This window comes from Lissotriton helveticus, chromosome 5_1, assembly GCF_964261635.1.
Source record: "Lissotriton helveticus chromosome 5_1, aLisHel1.1, whole genome shotgun sequence".
NCBI lineage: Eukaryota > Metazoa > Chordata > Amphibia > Caudata > Salamandridae > Lissotriton > Lissotriton helveticus.
Genome location: NC_136065.1, coordinates 1,918,878,789 through 1,918,904,959, shown reverse-complemented (window position 1 = coordinate 1,918,904,959; position 26,171 = coordinate 1,918,878,789). Strand labels below are relative to the sequence as shown.

At 45.3% G+C, this 26,171-nt stretch overlaps 1 protein-coding gene across 1 annotated transcript in view; it reads right to left on the bottom strand.

Moving 5' to 3' along the window:
• Positions 1 to 25,328, bottom strand: part of CCR7 (C-C motif chemokine receptor 7) — a 170,171-nt gene extending 144,843 nt beyond the window's left edge. The window contains exon 1 of the mRNA XM_078641422.1: positions 25,170 to 25,328. Coding sequence (XP_078497548.1) covers positions 25,170 to 25,185 — 16 coding nt within the window. The 5' untranslated portion in view covers positions 25,186 to 25,328. The remainder of the gene's footprint in view (positions 1 to 25,169) is intronic.
• Between the last annotated feature and the right edge of the window lie 843 nt (positions 25,329 to 26,171).

Below are 26,171 nucleotides of genomic sequence, written 5' to 3'. Positions count from 1 at the left end.
AAAAGAAAAAAGGTGACTGCATAGTTTTGTAAAAAACGCAGTTGATGGACAGAATGTAGAACAATGTCATACATTCACCCCAGTACAAGGATCTGGGCCTAAATCCATCGTTTTTTTGCACTCCACACCACCCTCGGTTAGACACTGGCTATAAGCAAATTAGCTCTGACCCTGTGCCTCATGGGAACAGTCCAGTCCGAACTACCAAGCCATGTCTTTCCCAGACCGGAATCAAGCATCCAAGGACCGGTTTCTGGCTATCAGCCTTCAATCAGCCTGGATAGCTTGACTCCAGTGGTGTGGAGAGCCTGGGACTCACGTCTGAGTATACCCAGCCCACTCGGGGTGAGAATTGCAAAAAACACAGTTGATGGACAGAATGTAGAACAATGTCATACATTCACCCCAGTACAAGGATCTGGGCCTAAATCTATCGTTTTTTTGCACTCCACACCACCCTGGGTTAGACACTGGCTATATGCAAATCAGCTCTGACCCAGTGCCTCATGGGAACAGTCCAGTCCGAACTACCAGGCCATGTCTTTCCCAGACCGAAATCAAGCATCCAAGGACCGGTTTCTGGCTATCAGCCTTCATTCAGCCTGGATAGCTTGACTCCAGTGGTGTGGAGAGCCTGGGACTCACGTCTGAGTATACCCAGCCCACTCGGGGTGAAAATTGCAAAAAACACAGTTGATGGACAGAATGTAGAACAATGTCATACATTCACCCCAGTACAAGGATCTGGGCCTAAATCCATCGTTTTTTTGCACTCCACACCACCCTGGGTTAGGCACTGGCTATATGCAATCAGCTCTGACCCTGTGCCTCATGGGAACAGTCCAGTCCGAACTATCAAGCCATGTCTTTCCCAGACCGGAATCAAGTATCCAAGGACCGGTTTCTGGCTATCAGCCTTCATTCAGCCTGGATAGCTTGACTCCAGTGGTGTGGAGAGCCTGGGACTCACGTCTGAGTATACCCAGCCCACTCGGGATGAAAATTGCAAAAAACACAGTTGATGGACAGAATGTAGAACAATGTCATACATTCACCCCAGTACAAGGATCTGGGCCTAAATCCATCGTTTTTTTGCACTCCACACCAGCCTGGGTTAGACACTGGCTATATGCAATTCAGCTCTGACCCTGTGCCTCATGGGAACAGTCCAGTCCGAACTACCAAGCCATGTCTTTCCCAGACCGGAATCGAGCATCCAAGGACCGGTTTCTGGCTATCAGCCTTCATTCAGCCTGGATAGCTTGACTCCAGTGGTGTGGAAATTGCAAAAAACACAGTTGATGTACAGAATGTAGAACAATGTCATACATTCACCCCAGTACAAGGATCTGGGCCTAAATCCATCGTTTTTTTGCACTCCACACCACCCTGGGTTAGACACTGGCTATATGCAATCAGCTCTGATGCTTGATTCCGATCTGGGAAAGACATGGCTTGGTAGTTCGGACTGGACTGTTCCCATGAGGCACAGGGTCAGAGCTGATTTGCATATAGCCAGTGTCTAACCCAGGGTGGTGTGGAGTGCAAAAAAACGATGACATTGTTCTACATTCTGTCCATCAACTGTGTTTTTTGCAATGTTCACCCCGAGTGGGCTGGGTATGCTCAGACGTGAGTCCCAGGCTCTCCACACCACTGGAGTCAAGCTATCCGGGCTGAATGAAGGCTGATAGCCAGAAACCGGTCCTTGGATGCTTGATTCGGATCTGGGAAAGACATGGCTTGGTAGTTCGGACTGGACTGTTCCCATGAGGCACAGGGTCAGAGATGATTTGCATATAGCCAGTGTCTAACCCAGGGTGGTGTGGAGTGCAAAAAACGATGGATTTAGGCCCAGATCCTTGTACTGGGGTGAATGTATGACATTGTTCTACATTCTGTCCATCAACTGTGTTTTTTGCAATTTTCACCCCGAGTGGGCTGGGTATGCTCAGACGTGAGTCCCAGGCTCTCCACACCACTGGAGTCAAGCTATCCAGGCTGAATGAAGGCTGATAGCCAGAAACCGGTCCTTGGATGCTTGATTCCAATCTGGGAAAGACATGGCTTGGTAGTTCGTACTGGACTGTTCCCATGAGGCACAGGATCAGAGCTGATTTGCATATAGCCAGTGTCTAACCCAGGGTGGTGTGGAGTGCAAAAAAACGATGGATTTAGGCCCAGATCCTTGTACTGGGGTGAATGTATGACATTGTTCTACATTCTGTCCATCAACTGTGTTTTTTGCAATTTTCACCCCGAGTGGGCTGGGTATGCTCAGACGTGAGTCCCAGGCTCTCCACACCACTGGAGTCAAGCAATCCAGGCTGAATGAAGGCTGATAGCCAGAAACTGGTCCTTGGATGCTTGATTCCGATCTGGGAAAGACATGGCTTGGTAGTTCGGACTGGACTGTTCCCATGAGGCACAGGGTCAGAGCTGATTTGCATATAGCCAGTGTCTAACCCAGGGTGGTGTGGAGTGCAAAAAAACGATGGATTTAGGCCCAGATCCTTGTACTGGGGTGAATGTATGACATTGTTCTACATTCTGTCCATCAACTGTGTTTTTTGCATAGTTTTGTAAGCATGTGTCTGCATGGTGCGCACTCCTAGAATGTGATGTGGATGTCAGAGTTAGAAGCATTTTTAAATTCTTCTTTAGACATACTGCACAGCATCTGGCACACTCCACACAGTCGTGGCGGGCATGACTCGCGGGTGGGAGTGTGCAGAGGGAGGGGTGAAGGGGATTGCGCAGAGAGGGAGTTAATTTAATATTAAAAAAATAAAAATTAAACTAACCTTCCCGCGGGCTGGGTCCCGTGTCATCTCTGCTCCTCTCCTGCACTCCTGCCTCGGGCAGGAATGGGAATCAGGCAGCCAGGATCCCACCCCTAAGCTGATCGCAATACTGCAAGCAACGTTGTGATTGGTCAGGACGCCGCCCAGACAAGAGCTAATGGCCCGGCCATGTTCTCCATGTAGGCTGCATTGCAGCCTACCAGGAGAGGGCTGACCAAACCTGTCATGCACACTCAGGAGTGGGCACATCACTCCTCCCCTGCCCAGCCCTGCTCGCAGAGCAGCCCAGCCCACCCGCCTGCAACCAAACCCTTCTGCTTTCTCGCAGTGGGAGAAGCAGAAGCACAAAATGGCAGTTAATACCATTTTATGTTTCTGCTTCTTGCACTGCGAGAAAGCAGTGGGGCGACACTTCTCTGCCCTAGAGGGGGAGCCGCACCTGACACCACAGCATAGCTGAAACCATTGGCAAAGCCAATAGAGCTCAAAGACAAGACCTATTGGGTTTGCCAATGCTTACTTTGCAGAGAAAGTGTTTCGTCACGTCCTGCTCCTGGGAGAGAGATGCAAAATCCATCTTGAAAATTGCATCCTAAATTCAAGTGCCTTTGCATTAGACATCTATTGAGCATGGAGCAATCAATCTATCGGTACTGATTTCTTATGCTGTACTGCCCTCTTTCGAATAGACTGTGTATTACCGAAATACAGTGCAAGCTCGTGAATTTCGCTGCTCCCAATGTCTGAATCCAGCCCATCAAGGAAGTGAGAGCTGTTCATTGGGGAGATAGTGAGGCCACAGTTGTCGAAAGGGGAGCGGTTGATTTCATGCTGGTGTCTTTTATGAAGCTTTAAGAGGTACCACGTCTTGAATTGTTCACTGAGTTTTTTAAGCATCTATATAATCTTGAATTGGTCGTCGGCCGCACATGTTGGGAGCAGAGTTTCTTGTGTATGTTCAAGGTACTTTGATTTAGTGTATGAAGTGCTGAATGGCAGCAGGGGAACTGCTGGTATGGACCTAGAAGATGTCTCCCTCTTAGTATCAGATTTCAGTCTGGCTTTGGGTTTTGCACAGGCCGCAGCCACTGATTGTGATGACTTCAAGGGAATAATACACGTCAGAACCAAGCTTAAACAATTACACTTCTACCGAATGCTTATAAGAGAGATAGGGGCATATTACCAACGTTAAGCGATAGTTATCGCTAACGATGCTTAGCAACGAATTTTTTAACGCTAAGCATCGTCAGAAATTATCGCAGATAAACCTTGCTATTATCAAGGTTTATCGCAAATGCGATAAAAAACGGCCGCAATGCATGAATATCGCTGAAAAGTCAGCGATATTCATGCATTACCGAGCTAATGCTCTTAGCCATGTTATCCAGCTCCCATTGGATAGCATGGATAAGAACTGCTCAGGGCAGGTGTTAGTTTTTGGAGATATTCGGGCTTAGCGCGAATATCTCCAAAAGTTGGTAATAGGAGATAGCGATGTTAGCGACTGTTTCCAGTCGCTAACATCTTGGCACGCCCACTTTTCATGTCATTAGTGATAAATATCACTGACATGCAAAGTGGGGCCCAAGATGGTCGCTATCTCCTACTAGCTGTGGCTAACTGGTGTTAGCGACAGCTAGGTAATAGGGAGATAATTTTATCTCCGCTTTCTTGGCTTTTAAAGCCAAAAAAGCGGAGATAAACCCCCTTGATAATATGCCCCATAATCATTTACAAATCCAGGTGACATCATCGGATGCGTTGTATTTCGAACATCTAGAGACAGATATTCTGGGCGTGATTCTGGACTGCTCAGTTCTAAAGCTGTCACAAACATGGAGAAGCCCTGAGAGTTCCCAAATATAGGGCCCGATTCACAGAACTAATCTGAGACGAAATCCTAAACTTACTACTTTTGGTATTCACAGAAGGCACTGACTACTTTAGGTTAAACTTACTAATTTTGGTTCAACTTACTACTTTTGGTATTCACATAAGGCATTTAGTAGTAGGAAAGTTAGGACTCCTAACTTTACTACTACTAAATGCCTTCTGTGGATACCAAAAGTAGTAAGTTTAACCAAAAGTAGTAAGTTTAACCAAAAGTAGTAAATTCAACTAAAAGTAGTAAGTGCATTCTGTAAATACCAAAAGTAGTAAGTGCCTTCTGTGAATACCAAAGTACTAAGTTTAGGATTTTGTCTCAGATTAGTTCTGTGAATCTGGCCCATAGAGATGAGACGAGCTAAGAGTATTCAGATGACCCGAGGGATTTCTATTGGGGAGAGACCGTGGCGGCAGACTGTGGTATGGTCTGATTTAACAAACGTGATTTAACAAGCGAGGTTTGCTGCTGGAGAAGACACACCTAGGTCTGGTATATGCTCTAAGGGCGTGTTGCGCCCCTGAAACTGTGCTGCGGTCTCACTAAAATGTTCTGTTGGTTTGTCAAATATTGCTCTGTCAAAATGGGGATGTGCTGGTGGCACGGCAAAGCTTTCTAAAAATAGGGCTTTGGTGAAATATGCTGCACATGAACGTGCCAGGGTAACATTCATGCATGTTTCCTTGGAGCTGGAGTTGTAAATGCGTCTGGGCCAGCGTCGAAGTGCAATAAACAAAGTATGGGAACTGTGATCCTGAGTCCAGATGGGGATGGGGTCAGTGAGTGTGGGGATAGGATCAAATGTGTGTCTAAGAAAACATATTCTGTAATTATGTTGTTGGTCTTTCACCATCAAATAAATGGATATAAAACAATGCTCACCTTAAATGAAAAATAAATGCAAGTTAAACTATTCTGTGGGAGAAACACCTTTTATATGGTGAAACCTCTATTGGTAAATGTGATTGCTGCAGAAATCTGTGTGTGTAACCAGAGAGCCACAGAATTTGATTCCAGTTGGTGGGGGAATAGTGAATTGTGTATTTTTAGTGTTACGGGGTTTACACCTTTAACAGCAAGCACTGCAAATAAATATGGTATTACACACAGCGTAAGACAGGCTGCCACAAAATGCACAAAAAATGTAGGTTAAAGACAAAAAAAACTTAGAAAAATAAGATCTGAGTAATATACTGACTGTACCTTGTGCAAACATTTTTTTAAAGCTGTCCATTAAAAGCACACACTTGACATCTCTTCAGGTCACCTTACAATACTTTACATTTCTTTCAGGCAGCAAACACCCTGACAAGAAGGCTTGTTTCTTGTTCAGCTGTCCGTCCCTACCTTGGCTTCCCAGCAATAGAGATTCTCTCACCTTCTACTTCAGCTAAGGCATCTAAAATATCAGAATTAACCGTCCCAAGATGATTGACTTTAATATAAAGTAGGGATTTTTTTTTTCAAATTAATAACTTATGGGCACGTCATGCCCCTCAGACCAGGCCCACTTCGACCTCTGATCCGGACTCGTTGCAATGGGGTGCTCTGAAGGGTGATTAGTGGTAACTGTTGTTGGGAGCTCCATGGCTTCTGGCTCTAGCATGCATGTGACATGATCTATCTAATTTGGATCTATTGGGTGAGTTGCTGTTAGCTCTGCAAAAACCAATTATGTAGCTGGTCTGATGGTGTTGAATTCGTGTAACAAATTATGTGTTAGATTATTACAAAACAAAGAGAATAAAACAATCTAAATCAAACAGTCCATAAATTATCAGGTGTTGATTTGCTTAGTACACAGTACAATTTAACATAGCACAATCAGTTCAATACATGGCAATCTGTTATTGAGTTAAAGCACACTAATAATGCATGTTGATGCTCAAGATGGGAAACTAATATGAAAGTAATAATAACTCACAGTTCATAGCAGGATGTTACCAATTCTACCTGCTTTAAATAACAAAGGTGACTATTTCCTTCTTTATGTACTCAATTTACCAACCTTGGGAGAATGGAGGATCACTCAGCATTGCCAGCATTCAAAATCGTGACCTACAGATTACCACATAGCTCATCGTCTGGCATTCAGTTCACTGAGCTATCAAGGGATTTGTTGCAATGTGACAAGGAACAGGCAATGCATCAAGACTTGAGTTCATCGACATCTCATCACTGTCCCTCTCCTTTCTAAGTAAACAGAGTCTGTATTAATGTAGCAAGCACATTACTCTTCACTGCAACATGGGGGTAATTCTACCTGAAGACTTATATTTTAAATAATTGAACTATTCATGTTTCATATATATAACATTGTATTGCTTTAAATAATACCCGTAGAAATTAGAATGATATGCCATCTCTGGTAAATTCTTTCAGAGCTGCATAGGCGTAGACATCTCAGCCAATCCAAACCCAGCCACCTATTGCCAGACTATCAGGGTGTTTTTAAAGCATTTCCGGTGACTAATCTAACCTGACACTATCATACGGAATCCTGCATGTGAATTTAGCTTGTGAGATATTTGGTCAGTGGTACCAGTAGTACCTGAAACTGTCACAAGGTCCTCTTTAAAGAAGATAGACCAATGAGGACTGTACAGACTGATGCTAAGCTAGCTTTCACCTAGTGCTAAGTCTGACATTCTTTGATAAGATAGTGGGAATGGTCGGTTTTTGCCCTGCTGGACCGCTGCTGGATGTGGCGGTTTTCAGCCACACTTACACAGGCTTCAGCGGGTCATAGGTCTCAGTCTGCCCTAGCCTGTCTTTTTAACGACCTATTAAGGGTTGCTAGCAATGGGGTTACTGGTTGACTAGGTTGTGAGCCCTGCTCAAGCAGCAAACACAATCCTAGCCAGGGAAAGGTGCAGGCAAAAGCTAAATTAACCTGTGTTCACCTTCTGGTACCTTGGCACATAGCTGTCAAGCTTAACTTGAAGGCAATATTTGTGCAACACTTCAAACAGTGAAAACTCCACCCAAAATGATCCCACACCAGGTCTAGAATAATAGTGTAAATCATACCAAATAAAACAAAACCAAAATAGGAAAATTCCAATCAGTAAACCGAAGATATTGAATTTGAAAGTTTTAAGTTGAGATATTGCAAAAAAGCACAAAGCGCCAACAAGGGAGATCTGGTCGCACCGGACCGGGACAAAGTCACAAGTTCAGGCCATCCATGATGAAGACTGGGCAAACTAAAAGGATCCAGTTAGGCCCACTGAACAAAGTAACTTAAATCCTGGTTGCTGAGCGTTGCATGGATCCGGGTCAAAGAAGTGCAGGGCAGCGGAAGAAAGGTCCTGTTACGTCGTCGTCGAGGATTCCGTTGACAGGGATTGCTATGCGAAGTCCTGGCGTCAGGAATGCGACTCGCATCTGGCAATGCATTGGTTCTGAAGAGCTGTGAGGCTCCTATGCGGAGTCCGGCATTGTCTTAAAGGCTGCTGTTGACAAGGGATTCGAGGCACTGGGCCAGAGCCACGTCGAGCATTGAATGATGCATCGTCCAAGGATGGTGAGGGTGCTGCAGGCCTTCTGCACCTGGTACAATCCCTGCAGCAATGACGATGCATCGGTTCTGCTTAATGATACACTGCCCAACAGAGGAGATGCGTCGGTTCGGCTCGAGGATACGCCGTTCAGCAGAGAAGATGCATCAATTCAAAGGTTAAGCACCATAGGGCCACTTCCCAGGGTCTAGGACTGAGGTGGCACTACTTGGCAAGGAAGGCTCACACATAGCAGAGTCCAGGTGCAGATACAAGGTTGTTGGAAGCCTGGTATGTCCCTGAGGCCTATAGATCAGGAAGCCAGTCAACTAGCCCTTGCAGGCATTGTGGATTTTGGGGGTCAGGCGAGGCAGGTTCAGTCCTTCTCACCCAGGCAAGAGGGCAGCAGGTCAGCCCAGCAAAGCAGTAGTACAGCAGAGTAGCAGCCCAGCAGTGTGGCAGTCCTTAAGCAGCACAGCAGTCCTTCTTCCCGACAGAGTATCCACAGGTCCAAAAATTTACTGAAGTGGTGGTGTCTGAGGTCCTTTCTAGGTCTCGCCTAGGCAGCGCATGCGCTGTCTCGTCAAGAGATGCTTTATACAGTATAGTGGGGGAAGCTCCGCCCACTTTTCTCCTAGCTTTACCTATCTTTTTTATTGGCCAAAATTGTAAATGCTGCGTTGTGATTGGTTATCGGCAAGTTAGTCCCGCCTCCTGATGACAATGTTGTAATTTTTCTCCTTCCTTTGCTATCAGCCCCTTTACTTTAAAAAGTATTTTGTTCCCCTGCCTCACCCGTTCCCTCCTGCAGTCTGTGACTTCTCTGCCCACCACCACCCCCCACCCACTCCAGTTCCTGCCTTCTTGGAAGCCCGCATTTTTGTTTACAATGCAATAGGTCTCGCGTAAATACGAGTCCTATTGCATTTGTAAATGTTTTTTTCCCGTGATTGGCTGCCTGCATTCACACTCTATTTTGCCTGACCTGTCCAGACTCTTGTATGCGCGCAATGCTTTACATCGTACGCATGCGTGCCAAAAGTCTGCCTCGGCCTCTTGTTTTAGCCTTCTGCTCGCCGGCGCTAATTTCACTTAACTTAATCTCCCCATGCCTCCAACCCCCGCAACTCCTCCCACCCTTAGCAGCTTCCTCCAATTTAACCCTACAAATAAAACCTCCCTGACACTCCCGCTGCTTTCCCCTCAGCCGAGCTGCATACAAACAAAGGCGAGTATACTCAATGGTCATTTAGTAAGTGATTGTAAAATGTGGAAGCACGTGACCTGACCGCGCTGCTTTCTAGAAAAAACGACCACGTATTTTGGTTTCCTTTTCTGGTAAAAATACATTCTTGCTTTTGCTTGTCTATTTCGAGCTCTGCTCTGTCACAAAACTGCCTATGGTATCCGTTTTCCATTTGTTGGAGAGCAGTGGCCTATGGGATCCCTTAATCTCCCCATGCCTCCCACCCCCACAACTCCTCCCACCCCTAGCAGCTTCCTCCAATTTAACCCAACAAATAAAACCTCCCTGACACTCCCGCTACTTTCACCTCAGCCGAGCTGCATACCTAACAGTAAACAAAAGCGAGTATACTCGATGGAGGTTGGCAGGATATTTTGTGTGGCTTCAGACTGGAGGATGACACTTCTGTTAACACCAGTTCTCTGTCTGCAGGTCGAGGCAGGAAATCTACAAACCAGAGAGCACGTGTGGCATTCGGTGAAAAGCTAAAATAATACTAATATTTTCTTCTCTGGGAATCGCCATTATTTCGCTTTCATTTCATTGCATATGAATTCGATATGGCTCGCTAGAAAAAGTTAGGTGTTTCTGTTTTCTCACTCTGTTCCAGTGAAGTAGAGTTATGCCGTTCACTAGTAAAAAGCACTGTGATCATTTTCAAGTTTCCCTTTGTGTATTTTTTTAGACTTCTTTCTAACTGGATGACGATATTTGCTATTTGTAGCACATAATTGATGTCTTCAGTGGAATGAAAGTGAAATGAATGCATACATTTGCAAATTTGGTGGCATCACAAACCTACTCCTTTGTCGGCAATTAATTTTTCTGAACGAGTGGTTCTGCTTTTATTCGAATGAAGGTTTGTGCTGCCTGGGAAGTAGCCATTTGCAATAACTATAGCAATCAAAGGAGTGGGGGGTGCACCCTTCGCCCACCGGTAGAATGCTCTGTTTAAAAACACTAAAGGGTGGCAAAGTTAGTGATCTTTCAGATGACCATAGTATTGGCACTCAGCAGTTTGGTAGTAAGATCATCTTTCCTTAAAGCAGAAAAAGTCAGTTTAATTTTTGATCAGCGTTGAATGGCCTTTTCTATTGTTATTGATTGTATTTAAACTATGGCTGGATGGATAAATACTTATAAGGTCCCAAAGGCGAGACTGATTGCATTGCAAATGCTTGTTTTATACACAGTTGTGTCTTTGAAGTGGAGAGAAGCTTCTAGAGGCATGTCTTTGAAGTGCACAGATGTCCTACCCGGCTAGCTCTGGCTCCAGACTAACTACATGGGGTGTGCAGCTTTTTGTGTGGGGACAGGTCACAGCCTATTCAGTTGTAAGTGAGGCTGGGTCCAGATCCTCCCTCCCATCCTGTCAGTGATGGCCTGTTCAGTCACACCTAAGTTCCCATTTTGTGTTGCTGACTAGGAGGAATACCCAAAGCCCAATTGCCAACTACACCCAGTAATGTGGCCAGAGGCAGGCTGTAGGCACCAAATGGGCAAGGCAAAAAAATGCCAACTTTCTAAAAGTTAGTCTCCTAAGGGGGAGTGATTCAATTAAGGGCTGTGGAGGCTGGAATCAGAAAATCACTTATCTATAGTAGGTTGCCTCCCAGACAGTGCTTAATTTGTGCCGGAGCTTTCCGGTGCTTAGCACCGGCACTTCATTATCAGCTCCGGGTCTTGACCTGCGTGTGACTGCATAACGTGTGTCACACAATAAAATATGTTTACATTCTCACTTTGTCTCCGTGAAGAGCTGTGCCAGTAAGACATCCATTCCCTGCAGTCAGCGCTGCCGTAGGCACGTCACTGATGGGCTGGATTTGTTCATGTGGGGCTGCGTGACGTCAGGTAGCGTGCGTAACCTTTTTTAATTGTCGCCTCCACACGCCTTATGATCAGGACACACGCATGACGCACAGGCGGTTCAGCACTTTTATTTGAAGTTGCGTGTCGTGCTGCAGCATCTGGTAACCAGAAAGTATTCATTGTTGAAATTGGTAAAGCGGGAGATATGTATGTGTGAGCATTTCACCATTCGCTGTGCACCTGGTTGAGGAGTGTTACTCCACTTCATTAACTACAATATTCATAAATGTGTGACACGAGGGTGGATCACGCGACCCAGGATTACACGCAACAAGTTTCAACCCATAAACCGGATTAACTATGTCAAGACGAAAGATTGGTGTGCACTGTATCATTTCTTTTTACTCAAGTAACACGTCTGCCCTTACCCACATGTAGCACCCATTGGATTACAAGTTAAACAGATTTCATGAAGACTGCACACGTAGGATGACACATCCTGGGAACGGATTTTAAATAAATATGTTGGACTTTCTCGAGTTCATGGACACTTTAACTTTGGGTGATTTTTAAAGTTTTTTCCTTTCTGTTCTCAAACGTTGCGTTTCATGCGCATTTGTGTGGGACAAGAAATTGTAACATTCTAGCATGAGCGTTTTAATTGACATCGCGAGGGACCCGTGTTAGAACACAGCCGCCAGTAGTGCATTATGGTTAATGAAGTTTACGAGGATAGATCCGACAACAGTGGGGCTGTGAATGTTGGTTAATTGTGAGGGGTGGAGCCCCGTTTTGCTAATTAAAGGAGGGGGAACGCCAGACACGAACGGTATGCCTGGCAGGGTTCAGATGGATGCCAGCCTTTGTTTTGGGCACATAGAACTGCCTTTGAATTCACCTAAAATGGGCTGAGGTGGAGAGAGGAAACCGTAAGCATGCAGGTTCACAGTGAGGCCACGGTTTAACTACTTGCCTGAAGCAAAGTAATTGGGGCCTTACCGCAGAATGTGGTGATGGACCACCGAGATTCCAGTCTCTCAGTGAGATTCATAAGCAGGGTCGGATTGGAACCTGCTTAGGCCCAGGCACCCACAAAAAAACAGAGAGTTAGTCTCATTTGAATCTGGCAGGCTATTTTTTGTTTTTGGTTTTGTAGTTTTATATAGCATGAACTCTGCCCATTGGCACTAGGGCACTGTGCATAAGCACCAGTAACATTACACAAGATCCACTTAACTTTTTCTTTTAGGTGAGACACTCTTATTTTAAGGGAGATCACATGATTTGCCCAGAATCACAGGAAGTTGAGCTGACGCCGGGACTTCCACTTCTTTCTGTCAGCAGCTCTGACTATGAGCGACTTCCAATTTGGTTTTTTTCTCTGGGAAAGGTGGTCTCACAGCGAGGCTCTGCAAGAGCTCCCTATTCCCCCTCTCCCCCCATCCCTCCCAAACAAGGTCCAAAAGAGGTGACAGCACCAGGGGCGGATTGGCAAGGCGGGCATTCGGGCATGGGCCGAAGGGCCGGTGCCTCAGTGCCCTCTGTGGGCCGTTTTTTTCTCCCCTGTCCCAGTCCACAGAGAGTGGACTAGGAAAGGGGAGAAAAAAAAACGGCCCACAGAGTGCACGGAGACAGACAGAGAAAATGAAAGCAGCCTCGCTGTGCGGCCGGACAGCGATTGTCAGCTGTGGCCTCTCCTTCACCCCTGCCCTGCCAAGCAATCAAGCTGAGGCTGGGCTGGGGAGGGGTGATTGTTTGCAAGAATCGGCCTTCCTGGGGGCCAGGTGTTTCTCAGGCCTTTGAGCCATTTTCACCTCGGCCCCCCTGGGGCCCATGCAGCCCAGAAACGGTGTTAGTATTAACACCTCGCCCACAGCCCTTCACATTCAGGGCATAGTGGGCGAGGAAGAATGGGTTTTGCTGTGGGGGCCAGGTGATGTTTGGAATTTTTTTATTTTATTTATTTAGTTATGCGATTTTATATAGCGCGGACTTTACCCGAAGGTGTCAAAGCGCTTCACACTAGGAACAGCAATAATACATGAGGAGAAAAATTACAAGTGGACAAATTACAAAAGCAAACGTTAAGTTACATGAATCAAGAGTGACAATAGTGAGCAACCAAAATACATGAGGTAGCAATCGGTACATTACAGGAGGAAAAAGTGATATGTGTGCAGGTTACAAAAGCGTACAAAGTACAAGTAGAGGTATAATACTGCAATAAATGGCAGACACTCCAGCACAAGAACAAACGTTACGTAGGCAATGGTGGCACTTGTGCAAGTATCTAAAGCAAACAAAAGTGAGAGGTAGCATACAGTGTGATACCAGAGAAAAGTGACGTGTGCAAGTTACAAAAGGGTACCATACACAGGTACAAGGGTAATACTACAGTAAATGGTAAACACTCAAACTGCCAGAACACACTGGGAAGGCACTTCCCATGCACCAGCTTCAACTCAGCCTCCCCCCTGGCTACCTGGCTACCTTGGATGACCCAGAAAGCTGTGTTTTGTGCTCTCCTGCCAGGACATTTTCCCGAGGCCTGGAGGGCTGATTAATTTACTAATTGCAGGGGCCTTACCTCTGTTCATGTGCTCCTGAGCTGAAGGTCTGGGGAGGGCTAAGTAGGTTAGTAATAGCAGGGGCTTTGCTGCTTTTCAGGTGCTCCTGTGCTGGAGGGCTGGAATAATATTGTGACAGAAAGGGGCCTTGCTATTTTTTTTAGTTGCTCAGCATGTAGGCCATTGTCACCTTGGCCCTGTGTCCTGTGCAAGAACAGTATCCTCCCACTTTCATTCCTTGTCTGTGCAAATGGTGTTTCATGAAAGGACACGCCCCTTGAATGTGGGCCACGCCCCTTAAATATGGGCCACGCCCCTTGAATGTGGACCACGCCCCTTAAATATGGCCCACACCCCTTAAATATGGGCCACGCCTCTTGAACGTGGGCCACTTTTTTCGTCAGTGCCCGGGCCGAATTGTGATCCCAATCCGACCCTGGACAGCACCCGGCTTAAAACAGGAGCCTCATGCCGAAGGTGTTCACTGATGGAGAACTCAGCTGTGCTGCAAGAATGTGCACTATGCAGATCACATCAATGCATTTTATGTGCATAGCTCTGAGGGTTAGTAGGTTTGTCACAAAAGATCCTTTTGTTTCTGTACAGTTCATTTGTTACAATAATAATCTAGCTCAGTGAGCTATGAACTGCCATCAAACTACAAGGTACAGGTTACAAAGTTATGTTTTTTCAGCCTTACATTTTCTTAACGTTGCTAAAAAGGGTTTGTTTGGGCAGAAGTGAATTCTTATTAGTAAATGTAACCCTAACCACTGTGTTACGTTTTGAATCCCAAGTTTGTGCTTCTCCAGCCCAAGCACTCTTAAAAAATGTCTACACCGGGTAGTGCCCTTGGTCTTATGTAACATTTTCTACACACTGACTTACACATATTCATTGTCTTTATGTGTGTTTGATGTAAAGTGCTCCGACGCCATAATCTGGTATGAGAAGCGCTATAAAACAAATGAAAAACATGAGAAAGGGGCTATGGAGACATGAGGGGCGGGGGACTTCCTATCAAAACTTTACTTGAGAAAGGCTCCTATGCTGAAATTCAGATCGCGTATTACATCTGGCTTTCAGCACTGCCAGTTGAGGATGTGGGTGGAGCCAATAGTGAGTAGGTGGAGCCAGGGAAAGTGGGTGTTGGCCTCCGACAAACATTTGAGCACCTGGACTTCATATTTTACAAATTAAGCACTGCAGACCATCAATTGGTATGAATTATTACCCAAGGATCTGAAACATTATCCTCAGATGGTTTCTCTCATTAACCTCGTTATACTTTCAAGAAATGTTTTGTCAGTGAAGACATCTTTCAAAAATCCCTGCTTCTAGATTGTTGATTTACAGACCTGCACAATTAATGAGCCATGCTTTCATTATGACTTCTTTCATTTCTTTATATTCAATTTAATTTTTTCAATTTGTGAAATGGCAAAGACAAACATTTATATATATAACTGATCGTTGTGTTGACATTTAGTTTGGACATGTGAGCTCGTGACAAACTCACAAAGGAAGTGAAACAAATCAACCACAATTTGTTATGACAAAATACGTTAACTTAAATTACATATATACTAGTGACTAACATCTTGTGGTGCAGAAACATAATTTATATAATACATCTATGACTTATATCATTGTTACTTCATGATAGCACATGGTACAAACATTGCTTTAACAAACGTTACTTTAAAAAACAGTATCATGCGTCCTTTTTATTATGTATTGGGACCAAGTTGCATCATGTTCTCTAATGCTTTCAAGTGATAGTGTTATTTAGCGGCCCTGGGAAGGTCAGAGATATCGATCAAAAGTTTTAAGTAGCGCCCTTCTTTGCACTTACTGCCCATTGCCTTATATGCACTTTTTAGTGGTTCAACTAGTCTCTTGACCTAAGGATGGTATATGCCGACGTGTTTCGACCCTCATGGGTGGACCTCAGTGGTGTTTTAATGGAATATCTTCTTCAGGGCCAGGTGTTCTTAGTGTGGACATGTGTGTTCTTATTAGAGTTGACCTAGCTATTGATTAGGAGGCCAGCTCCTTCGTGGAGGGCAATCTTCGGTGGTGTGCTCAGGAAGGCTGAGCACCTCTTCTTTTCTTACTTTTATCTTGCAATTTTTGCAGGGGAGTTCCTGGAATAGCTGTTGTCTTCTTTGTTCTTGGCGTCGCTCTTTGGAGTACTGAGGCGCGTTACTTCCTGGTTTTACACTTCAGATGACAGCAGAGGTTGAGCGCGCCTATCTAAAAGTGTCATTTTCAGAATTGTAATTTAAAATTTGATTTCACCATTAGGTAGGATTTTAACTTAGTATTCCAGAGGCACTAGACATAAATCAGTTATATCCTCCCATTTGGAAATCACACATATAAAATGTAAAAATGTAATCCCGATGTTATACTATGGCAGCTATAGGCCTTGCAGCAGTGAAAAACAAATGTATGAGTTTTTCACTACCGGGACATGTAAAACTTAAAGGTCCATGTCCTTCTTTTTAAATACATTGTACCCTGCCCTCTGGACTGTCCAGGGCCTACCTTGGGGGCTGACTTATATGTAGGTTTGGGCCTTGAGGAGGTTTACCATACCTGCTCGACATGGCAGTTTAAAACTGTGCACTCAGGCTCTGCAATGGCAGGTCTGAGATATGTTTAAAGGGCAACTTAAGTGGGTGGTACAATCAATGCTGCAGGCCCACTATTATCATTTAATTTACAGGCCCTGGGCACATGTAGTGCAATTTATTAGGGACTTAAAAGTAAATTAAATACACAAATTTGGTGTAAGTCCATTTTACAATGTTTTGGGAAAAAGCAAAAGACCTTTAGCACTGATTAGTAGTGGTAAAAGGTGCAGCATCCTAAGGCCAGCAAACACAAAGTCAGATAAAACAGAAGATCTGAAGGCAAAAAGTTAGGGGAACCATACCAAGGATTCCAGTTCTAACAAGGGTTATATTCCAAAGCTTTTACTATGATGTGCTGGTAAGGAGACTGAGGGGATTTAGGACGGGGGTGACATGATTGAGAGAGCAGTCAGTACTGTTTGATTAGTTTCCAAAGAAGTATTCAAAGGTGAAAGCAAAACCTATTTTGAGAAGTGAGATTCTTCATGCCTATAGAATAAAAAGCACCCTGCCCCGTGACCATCACTCAGTTGAAACTATAATTTCTTAATTGGGGGTTTCTTTGATCTTCTCAACATCGATCAAGATGAAACTTCTTAGAAATGCAAAATCAAAGTCACAGTTGAGGCTATTTTTACAGTGATATGACATTTTCATGTAGCACTTTTAGTGACAGAAAGTTGGTTATATTTGCATCAAAAATTGAGATGTTTGGATGCAGTCTCTCTTTCACACTATCTTTCTGTACTTTCAGATTTACTCACCTACTTTCACTTTTCTAACAGTGTGCATAATTTGCAGGCACAGAGATTTCTGTTCCAAGTATTGTGAGTAATTTCAGAAGCACTGAGGGCTAATAAGCTACTGACATGAAAGTTTCACACTTCATTGTTTGCTACATTCCACCCACTCGCTCACAATTCCCATCAGCAGTACGCGCTCCACCTCTAGTGAGATTCATTCACACACCCCCACGGGCTGTAAGCCTTCGTACCGTAAATAAACAAGCACTGACAAAGCCTGTAGGTCTGGAATTGTCTGCCCGCTTTTCGGCTTTGTCAGTGCTTGTTTTGTCGCGGTTTTGCAAAACATTGTTGGGGAAGCTGCCAGGTCTTAACCAATAAAACATATACGGGCATATTATCAACAACTAGCAAAATGTATCGCTAAATAAGCTTAGCAAAAAAAAATTTATCGCCGCGCATCGCCGGGTTTTATTGCAGAGATAACGTGCTATTAGCAACGTTTATCTCCAAAGCGATAAAATATCCAGCGATAGCAGCGAAATGCGTGAATATCGCTGGAAATCCAGCGATATTCAGGCATTATCACTAATAGAGACTTAGCCTGAATATCCACCTCCCATTGGATATAGAGGCTAAGAACTGGTCTGAGCAGGTGTTAGTTTTCAGCGATATTCGCGCTTAGCGCAAACTTTTTTGTCACTACGCTGCATTGATAATAGGCGATAGCGATGTTAGCAACTGCTTTCAGTCGCTAATAGGTTGGTACGCCCACTTTGCATGTCAAAAAACGGCCGCAAAAGCAGCGATAATTTAATTTTGCCTGCCTTGATAATATGCCCCATATTTTTTGGGTCTCAAGAACAGACATTGCCATAGTAGTCCCTGGAACCTAGGTGATTTGCTTTATGTGTGGAGGGTCTCCTTGTGACAGAGCAAAATGCCATCACTCACTGTGAGGTTAGCCAATGGCTGAACTGGGCTGACGCAATGCCCGATGCTGTATGCTCTTGTTGGAGGAAGACAAATGTGCCTGACATCACAGAAGACCAATGGATAAAAAAGGCTGGATAAAATCCTGTGCAAGTAAATATATTATATATATAATATCAGTAAAATCAAAAGGTCTTACTAAAGCCAGACAAAACTTGCACTGGCAAAGCCAATAGCTCTTGCCTTTGGGAGTGCCTTGGCAATAATTTCAGCAATATGTTACTGTTTATACATTACATATTTTCAATAAGTTACGACTTTGAATTAGTGAATATCTGTAAAATATATTTTACCTTAGTGCAGTTTTGTGGTGGAATTACAATAGACATTACTACGTATTGGCAAAGAAAAGAGGTCCTGGCTCTAAAAGGCTGGTCTATTGGGTTTTCCAATGCTAGTTTGGCACATGTGAGGTGAGACGCATTTAGGTGTCTGAGTGAGTTCTGGATGTGGGAAGGTGTATATAATGGGGTACAATTGACTCTGCCTTTATTCTCAGCTCCGGAGCTGAGCGTGAAGGCAGTGTGAGTCAGTGAACTATAACAGTGTTCAGATTACATGCTCATCCAATCCGGTTGAGAAGTCACATACACAACAGAATGCTCCTCTCCCAATTCCTCAGATTTGCCAAGAAAGGCTAGAACAATTGATGAGCCAGTCTTGGGGCATGGACTGAATAGGCAGGAACCCAAGGACACACTAGTAGGATAGCCCTTCCATTAAACAAAGAACTGCAAAAACCTCTGAAAATTTGAGAGTCTCAAATCTCGCTGCCCTCATATTCCAGTTCCCCATCTACAATGATGGGAGGAGGAGGGATCCAATAAAAAGCATCAGTTTCAAAAGGCTTTCACTGAGAGACATACAAGTTAGGCATAGGATTGTAGTTCACATGTTTAAGCTGCACCCTTAAATTGACCAGACCTCTTTTAGAGACCCCAAACTACATGTTTTCATCCCACTGAAACCACTGTGGTCGACAATAGACTTTTGCCTACAGACAGCTTGAAAGTGTCTTGTAGGCGAGAACTAAAAATTGTAATGTTGTGAAACTATGGAGTCCTTGGAGTCAAATCTAAGACTTGTGACTCAGAAACAAGGGCTCACTGCTTTGCTCCACTGCTGCATCTCTCGGAGGACAGGAGCACAGCTGGTGTTGTGTCACAGGGGGAGTTATGCACTTCAGTGAAAGAAATCCAAGGACTTCACCTTCCCTGCTGTGACACTCCAGGCTGTGATTGTAGCTCCTGGAGGTCTTGGTGCTACTGAACTCCCCTAGAGGTGGAACTGCAGTATTTGTGTCCCCTTGTCATTGATCCAAAAGTCATGCAGGCCGTTTGCTCCCTGGTGCAGTGGATCCAACTATTCTCAGCTACTTTGGGAGTCAAGCACAAAGAGAGAACCATGGGTGGGGAGACAGCAACATGAAGCACATGGGGAGCAGAAGCATTGGGAGGGTGGGTGGTCTAATCATGGAGGGCGAACGAAATGGGCTGGCAGACATAACATGGGGGCAGTGAAAGCATCACCGAGAGCAGAGCGGAAGCAACATGGGGTGCTGGGGGTGAGAAACACGCAGGGCCTATGAGGGAAACAAGCTAATGGGGAGGGAGAGCAGCATAGAGGGGGGAGAGAAAAAGTAAACAGGTGGGACAGTAAAGGGAGAAGGCAGGGGAGAAGCACAGGACAGGGAGATGGTGTGAAACAGATAGTGGAGGGGGTGAGTAGCACACTTGGGAGACAGGTAGAAAACACATGCGCTCTCATGGAGTGCCTTAACAAGGAGAAAAAAGTAGTGCTTGCAAAATGAGCAGTGGAAGGACACAACGAATGTGTCTATGTTACAAGGGGGGTATAAACAGAAGAGTAGGGAAGGAGAGTGACAATGAAGCCGGCCAATGGTAAGCAATGGGCTAACAATTCGTCTCACATCAGACAGTGTATGTGCTGTCAAGTAGATAAGGCCTTAAAAGGGACTTTATGAAAGGGGTACATAAAATTAATAATGTGTTGTAGAACTTTGAAATTTTGGGGGCTCCATTAAAAAAGAACAAAAAGCAGAGAGCCGATGGAGAAGAATAAAATACCCAAACTGAATATGCTCTGAACGTTCTTATTACCGTCTAGCTAGGATATCATTGCTCACCGGTAATTGGACAATTACATCACCACTCTTGTGTAACGCCATATTACTGTTTTGTTCTGACAACATAAACAAAGTGTGTCACTCTCTGCAGACATTCTCAAAAACAACTGCCTGGCTAGGTGGAAGAGCCATGGACTCTGCAGCTGTTCAATGGTCCACTTGTTCTCCGGATAAACCTATTTACCTGAAGATTCACAGGCATAACTGTTAGGGGGACTCAAATGTTTATCTATTGCACTGTCTGATTTAGGGAGCAGAGGGGGGATTTTTTCAGCACGCTGTCACACACTCTAAATACAAAGCTAGGGTTGGTTGTGGCCTGTGCTAAATTGCTAGCCACATACTGGTGTGCTGATTTCACAAGACACAATACACATGTATGTTATGCAGCTGCCTTCAGAGACCTCTCCTCAGAACTTGCACCACTGGCAGGAAGTCATGCGGAGGTGATGATGTGACTGTATACTGTATTTTATGAAGTTACCCCTCCGCCCCCCTCCCCCCCACTATATGTGCAAAATGGATATTGCAAACCTCTCCCTGATGACTCTGATCTGTACATACAGCAGTGCAGTGTATACATAACACATGTTGTACCTCTTCAGTGGGGCTGTAACACTGTGTAACATTCATGTACTCCATGTTTATTTCTGCATCAGCTACAACGCGAGAGCAGGGTACAAGTAGGAAACACATTTATACACGTATTTGTTTAATATTGAGTTTTATATAGCGCCATAATGTTGTATTATAGCCACTACAAATGCCTCACTAATGGAACTATTCACAAATAAGCTACCCCTCACATCACTCGTTAACTTTATGCTCGTCTTTGACCCTGTACAGCGCTTGCTGCCTTTTGGCTGGAATCGCTTTATAGAAATACCGCAGACATACAAACATAGTTTCATACAGTATCAGTTCCGTGTGGCAAGTAAGACATTAGGATATGTTAATATGGACCTTGACACTGGAAAATAGAGACATGGGCATGTGAACTCGGAGACATTAACACTGAGGCATGGAAGCACAAACACTGAGGCATGGAAGCACAAACATTGAGGCATGGATGCAAAAAAACTGACGCATGGACGGTCAAACACTGAGGCACAGACGCACAAACAATGAGGCATGAAGTCACAAACATTGAGGCGTGGACACACAAACACTGAGGGAGGGAGCCACGAACATTGAGTCGTGGAAGCATAAACACTGAAGCATAGAGTCACACACATTGAGGTGTGGACGCACAAACACTGAGGCATAGAGGCACGACCATTGAGGCGTGGAAGCACAAACACTTAGGCATGAAGTCACAAACATTGAGGCATGGACGCACAAACACTGAGGCTTAGAGTCACAAACACTGAGGCATGGACGCACAAACACTGAGGCATGAAGTCACAAACATTGAGGCATAGACGCAAAAAAATGGAGGCATGAAGTCACAAAAATTGAGGCGTGGACACACAAACACTGAGGCAGGGAGTCACGAACATTGAGGCATGGATGCACAAACACTGAGGCGCAGAGTCACGAACACTGACGTATGGACGCACAAACACTGAGGCATAGAGTCACAAACATTGAGGCATGGATGCACAAACACTGAGGCGCAGAGTCACGAACACTGACGTATGGACGCACAAACACTGAGGCATAGAGTCACAAACATTGCGGCGTGGAAACACAAAAACTGAGGCATGAAGTCACAAAAATTGAGGCGTGGACACAAACACTGAGGCACGGAGTCACGAACATTGAGGCATGGAAGCACAAACACTGAGGCGTAGAGTCACCAACATTGCGGCATGGACGCATAAACACTGAGGCACAGAGTCACGAACACTGGGGCATGGACTCACCAACACTGAGGCATGGAGTCACAAACATTGAGGCATGGACGCACAAACACTGAGGCAGGGAGTCACGAACACTGAGGCATGGACTCACAAACACTGAGGCATGAAGTCACAAACATTGAGGCATGGACGCACAAACACTGAGGCATGGACTCACAAACACTGAGCCGTAGAGTCACGAACACTGAGGCATGGACTCACAAACACTGAGGCGTAGAGTCACGAACACTGAGGCATGGACACACAAACACTGAGGCATGAAGTCACAAACATTGAGGCATGGATGCACAAACACTGAGGCAGGGAGTCACGAACACTGAGGCATGGACTCACAAACACTGAGGTGTAGAGTCACGAACACTGAGGCGTGGACACACAAACACTGAGGCATAGAGTCACGAACATTGAGGCGTGGACACAAACACTGAGGCAGGGAGTCACGAACATTGAGGCATGGAAGCACAAACACTGAGGCGTAGAGTCACAAACATTGAGGCATGGACGCACAAACACTGAGGCGCAGAGTCATGAACACTGAGGTATGGCTGCACAAACACTGAGGCATAGAGTCACGAACATTGAGGTGTGGACGCACAAACACTGAGGCATAGAGTCACGAACATTGAGGCATGGAAGCACAAACACTTAGGCATGAAGTCACAAACATTGAGGCATGGACGCACAAACACTGAGGCATAGAGTCACGAACATTGAGGTGTGGACGCACAAACACTGAGGCATAGAGTCACGAACATTGCGGTGTGGACGCACAAACACTGAGGCGTAGAGTCACGAACACTGAGGCATGGACGCACAAACACTGATCCATAGAGTCACGAACATTGAGGAGTGGACACACAAACACTGAGGCATAGAGTCACGAACACTGAGGCATGGACACACAAACACTGAGGCATGAAGTCACAAACATTGAGGCATGGATGCACAAACACTGAGGCAGGGAGTCACGAACACTGAGGCATGGACTCACAAACACTGAGGTGTAGAGTCACGAACACTGAGGCGTGGACACACAAACACTGAGGCATGGAGTCATGAACATTGAGGCGTGGACACAAACACTGAGGCAGGGAGTCACAAACATTGAGGCATGGAAGCACAAACACTGAGGCGTAGAGTCACAAACATTGAGGCATGGACGCACAAACACTGAGGCGTAGAGTCATGAACACTGAGGCATGGCCGCACAAACACTGAGGCATAGAGTCACGAACATTGAGGCGTGGACACACAAACACTGAGTCGTGTACGCAAGAACAATGAGCCACGGAGACAATAACAATGAGGCGTGGAAGCACAGAGGCACAAACTGTGAGACATGTAAACATGAACACGAAGGCATGGAGGTAAGAACTCTGAGGCATGAGGACAAGATCATTGAGGCATGGAGTTACGAACATTGCGGCATTGAATTACGAATACTGAGGCATTTACATACGAACACTGAGGCGTGAAGGCATGATCATTGAAGAACGGACACAGGCGATGAGAGAGGGAAGCACAGGAGGCACTGAGGGAGGAAGGCATGGGATGTGGGCTTTGAGGCATGAAGACACCGCAAGCCCTGCCATTGAAGAGAGTCACAGAGGCAGAAAACACTCACGCCTCGTGAATATCAGCGGTGAGATGAATAGTTCACTTCGGAGCGAGCTCCGGCTAAAAGTAGCATTCTCCGAGAAGGTCCATAAAACAATGTGCGGCAGCAGCTAGACGCCAGTAAATCGAAACTAAAAAACCGCACAAAAATTGCCTTTTTATCAGCGTGCAGGAAGCTTTCTAGGTGCAATTTCACCTGGAGTGCAGAAAATCTGCGCATCGTTCCTGCAGAAGAGCTGAGACGGATCTGGCGCGTGCGGCAGTCTGGGAGTTAGCTGTAAAGAGCACGCAGATCCGGCGCGCGTGGCTGTCCGCGTGTTAGTTGTAGAGAGCACGCACTCGTGGTCGGTGGGCTGAGATGCTCGGTGTAGGGCTGTGTCTGTCCTTAGGGGCTGGTGCTCACTATGTGCAGGGCTGCTTATCCTTAGGAGCTGAAGGCGGCTATGCTGGCGACTCTTGGCAAACACGGGGTGGCTGTTAGAGGCCACCCGGCTAGAAGCTATAAGGGCTGTCATTCTGCTTTAAATGATGAACATCTCTGCTGGATGGTGTGCGTTGTTTGTGAATAACGAGGGAAGAGTGGACAGATGTTTTTGGCCAGTTTGAAGGACCCACAGGGACAGGGTGTTTGTGATTCAGATCCTTGTGTCAGTCTCTTGAAGCGTCTACATATGGTTTAATTTTGACTCAAATTCTGGATTCTTATTGAAAGATGAAAGGCTGCATCGGCCCTGCTGCTGAGATTTAAACTTCTGACATGCAGGTTAGAAGCAAAACCCAGCAGGGAACGCTGTATAACTAAGCGTTAAATATCTTGGTGTTGACTGACACCAGAGACAATAATAACAGATCTAGCCCTTCAAAATAATACAGTAAATACATCAGATATCAGTGAGCACTAACTTGCACAATCACCATAACGAATCCACAAGGTAACACGATTTTTATTTTTTACCAATCTACTAGTTTTTTAACACTACTCGCCGCAAAGCGCTACAAAGCCCCGTTGGGGTTAGTAAGTGCTATATAAATACAATTTGTCATTACAGAAGTGATAACAACAACGCCATGACGAGAACGACAATATTAAGGATAATGACGCTATCTCAATCTTAAATGTTGCCAAAACAATAAAAGTAACACCAGCGACAACAAACGTGAATTATAGAATTGCAACTTTTAGCTTGCTAACTGTTAACTACATTAAAAGTATACTGTTATATTCATTCATTTTGGCAACTGCTGCTACTGCAAGTACTGCTGCTTTGTAGCGCTGTGATTAACAGGTGTTAGGATGCTGCTGGTTGGAAGTGCGCTCCAGACATGTTGGAGTGGGATCAGAGGGTACTCACCGTTGTCTTGAGCCATGGCGTATCCCAGGTTGCTCTTATGCCAGCCTGTACTGTACTGTGTGTATGCGTGTAAGAACTCCGTTCCGCCCTATTATTCTGTTCTCCCTCTCCGCGCCCCCTTCTTTGTTGTGGGGTGCGCTCCAGCGCTCAGCACGTGCGTGAGATAACAAGCGTCTCCGCGCCATATAAAGGCGTTCAACCCTCCCCCGCCCCGCCCCCTGTGCCCGGCGGGGGGCCTTCGAGGCTCAGGTGCTTCCTGTCTGGACAACAGCACATAGCAGCAAACTCACATACCACTTCTAGGCTAGCTTTTAACAGAACACTTTAATTCACCACCTCGGCCCCTGTGGCAAAAAACATGACAGCATCAGGGGAAGAATTATCAGCAGGACATATTAAACATAGAAAAGGAATCAAGAAAACAAGATATACATAAAACAACGACGTAAAACATACGGGGAAATATTACAAAAAGATTTAATAAAGGAACAAAATGAAGAAAGAGGAACTGGTAAATCTGAGGAGAGGAAGAAAGATAGAAGCTGCTGGTAGAAGTACATAGTATACAACAGGGGTGCAACTAGACCCGAACTTCGGGGTGGGGGGGGGGGGCTAACAATCCGAGACAGGGCTGAAACTAGCACTGGTCGCACACATTGCAACAGTCTTTTTTGGCGCCCTCTTCCCCATTTCCTCCTTTTCAATGGATTCTCTCCCTACCAGTCACCGACAATGTATCTCATCTCTCTGTAGCACCTTTCTGACAAACCTTTCATTTTTTAATAGCGCTACTCATAGTTTACTCACACTCAGATTCGTGATCTGTATGGTAAACGTTCTTTGTAGCAGGCACGTTAACCCTCTGCGCTGTGTGGGTGGCAGGAGTACCCATGTGAGTGCACGGTGAGCGATGAGACAGTGTGAGAGTAGGGTAACAGGAGTGACTGCAGGGTGAGTAAGGTGACCATATGAATTTGGGTGCGGATGTAAGTGCAGAGTTGG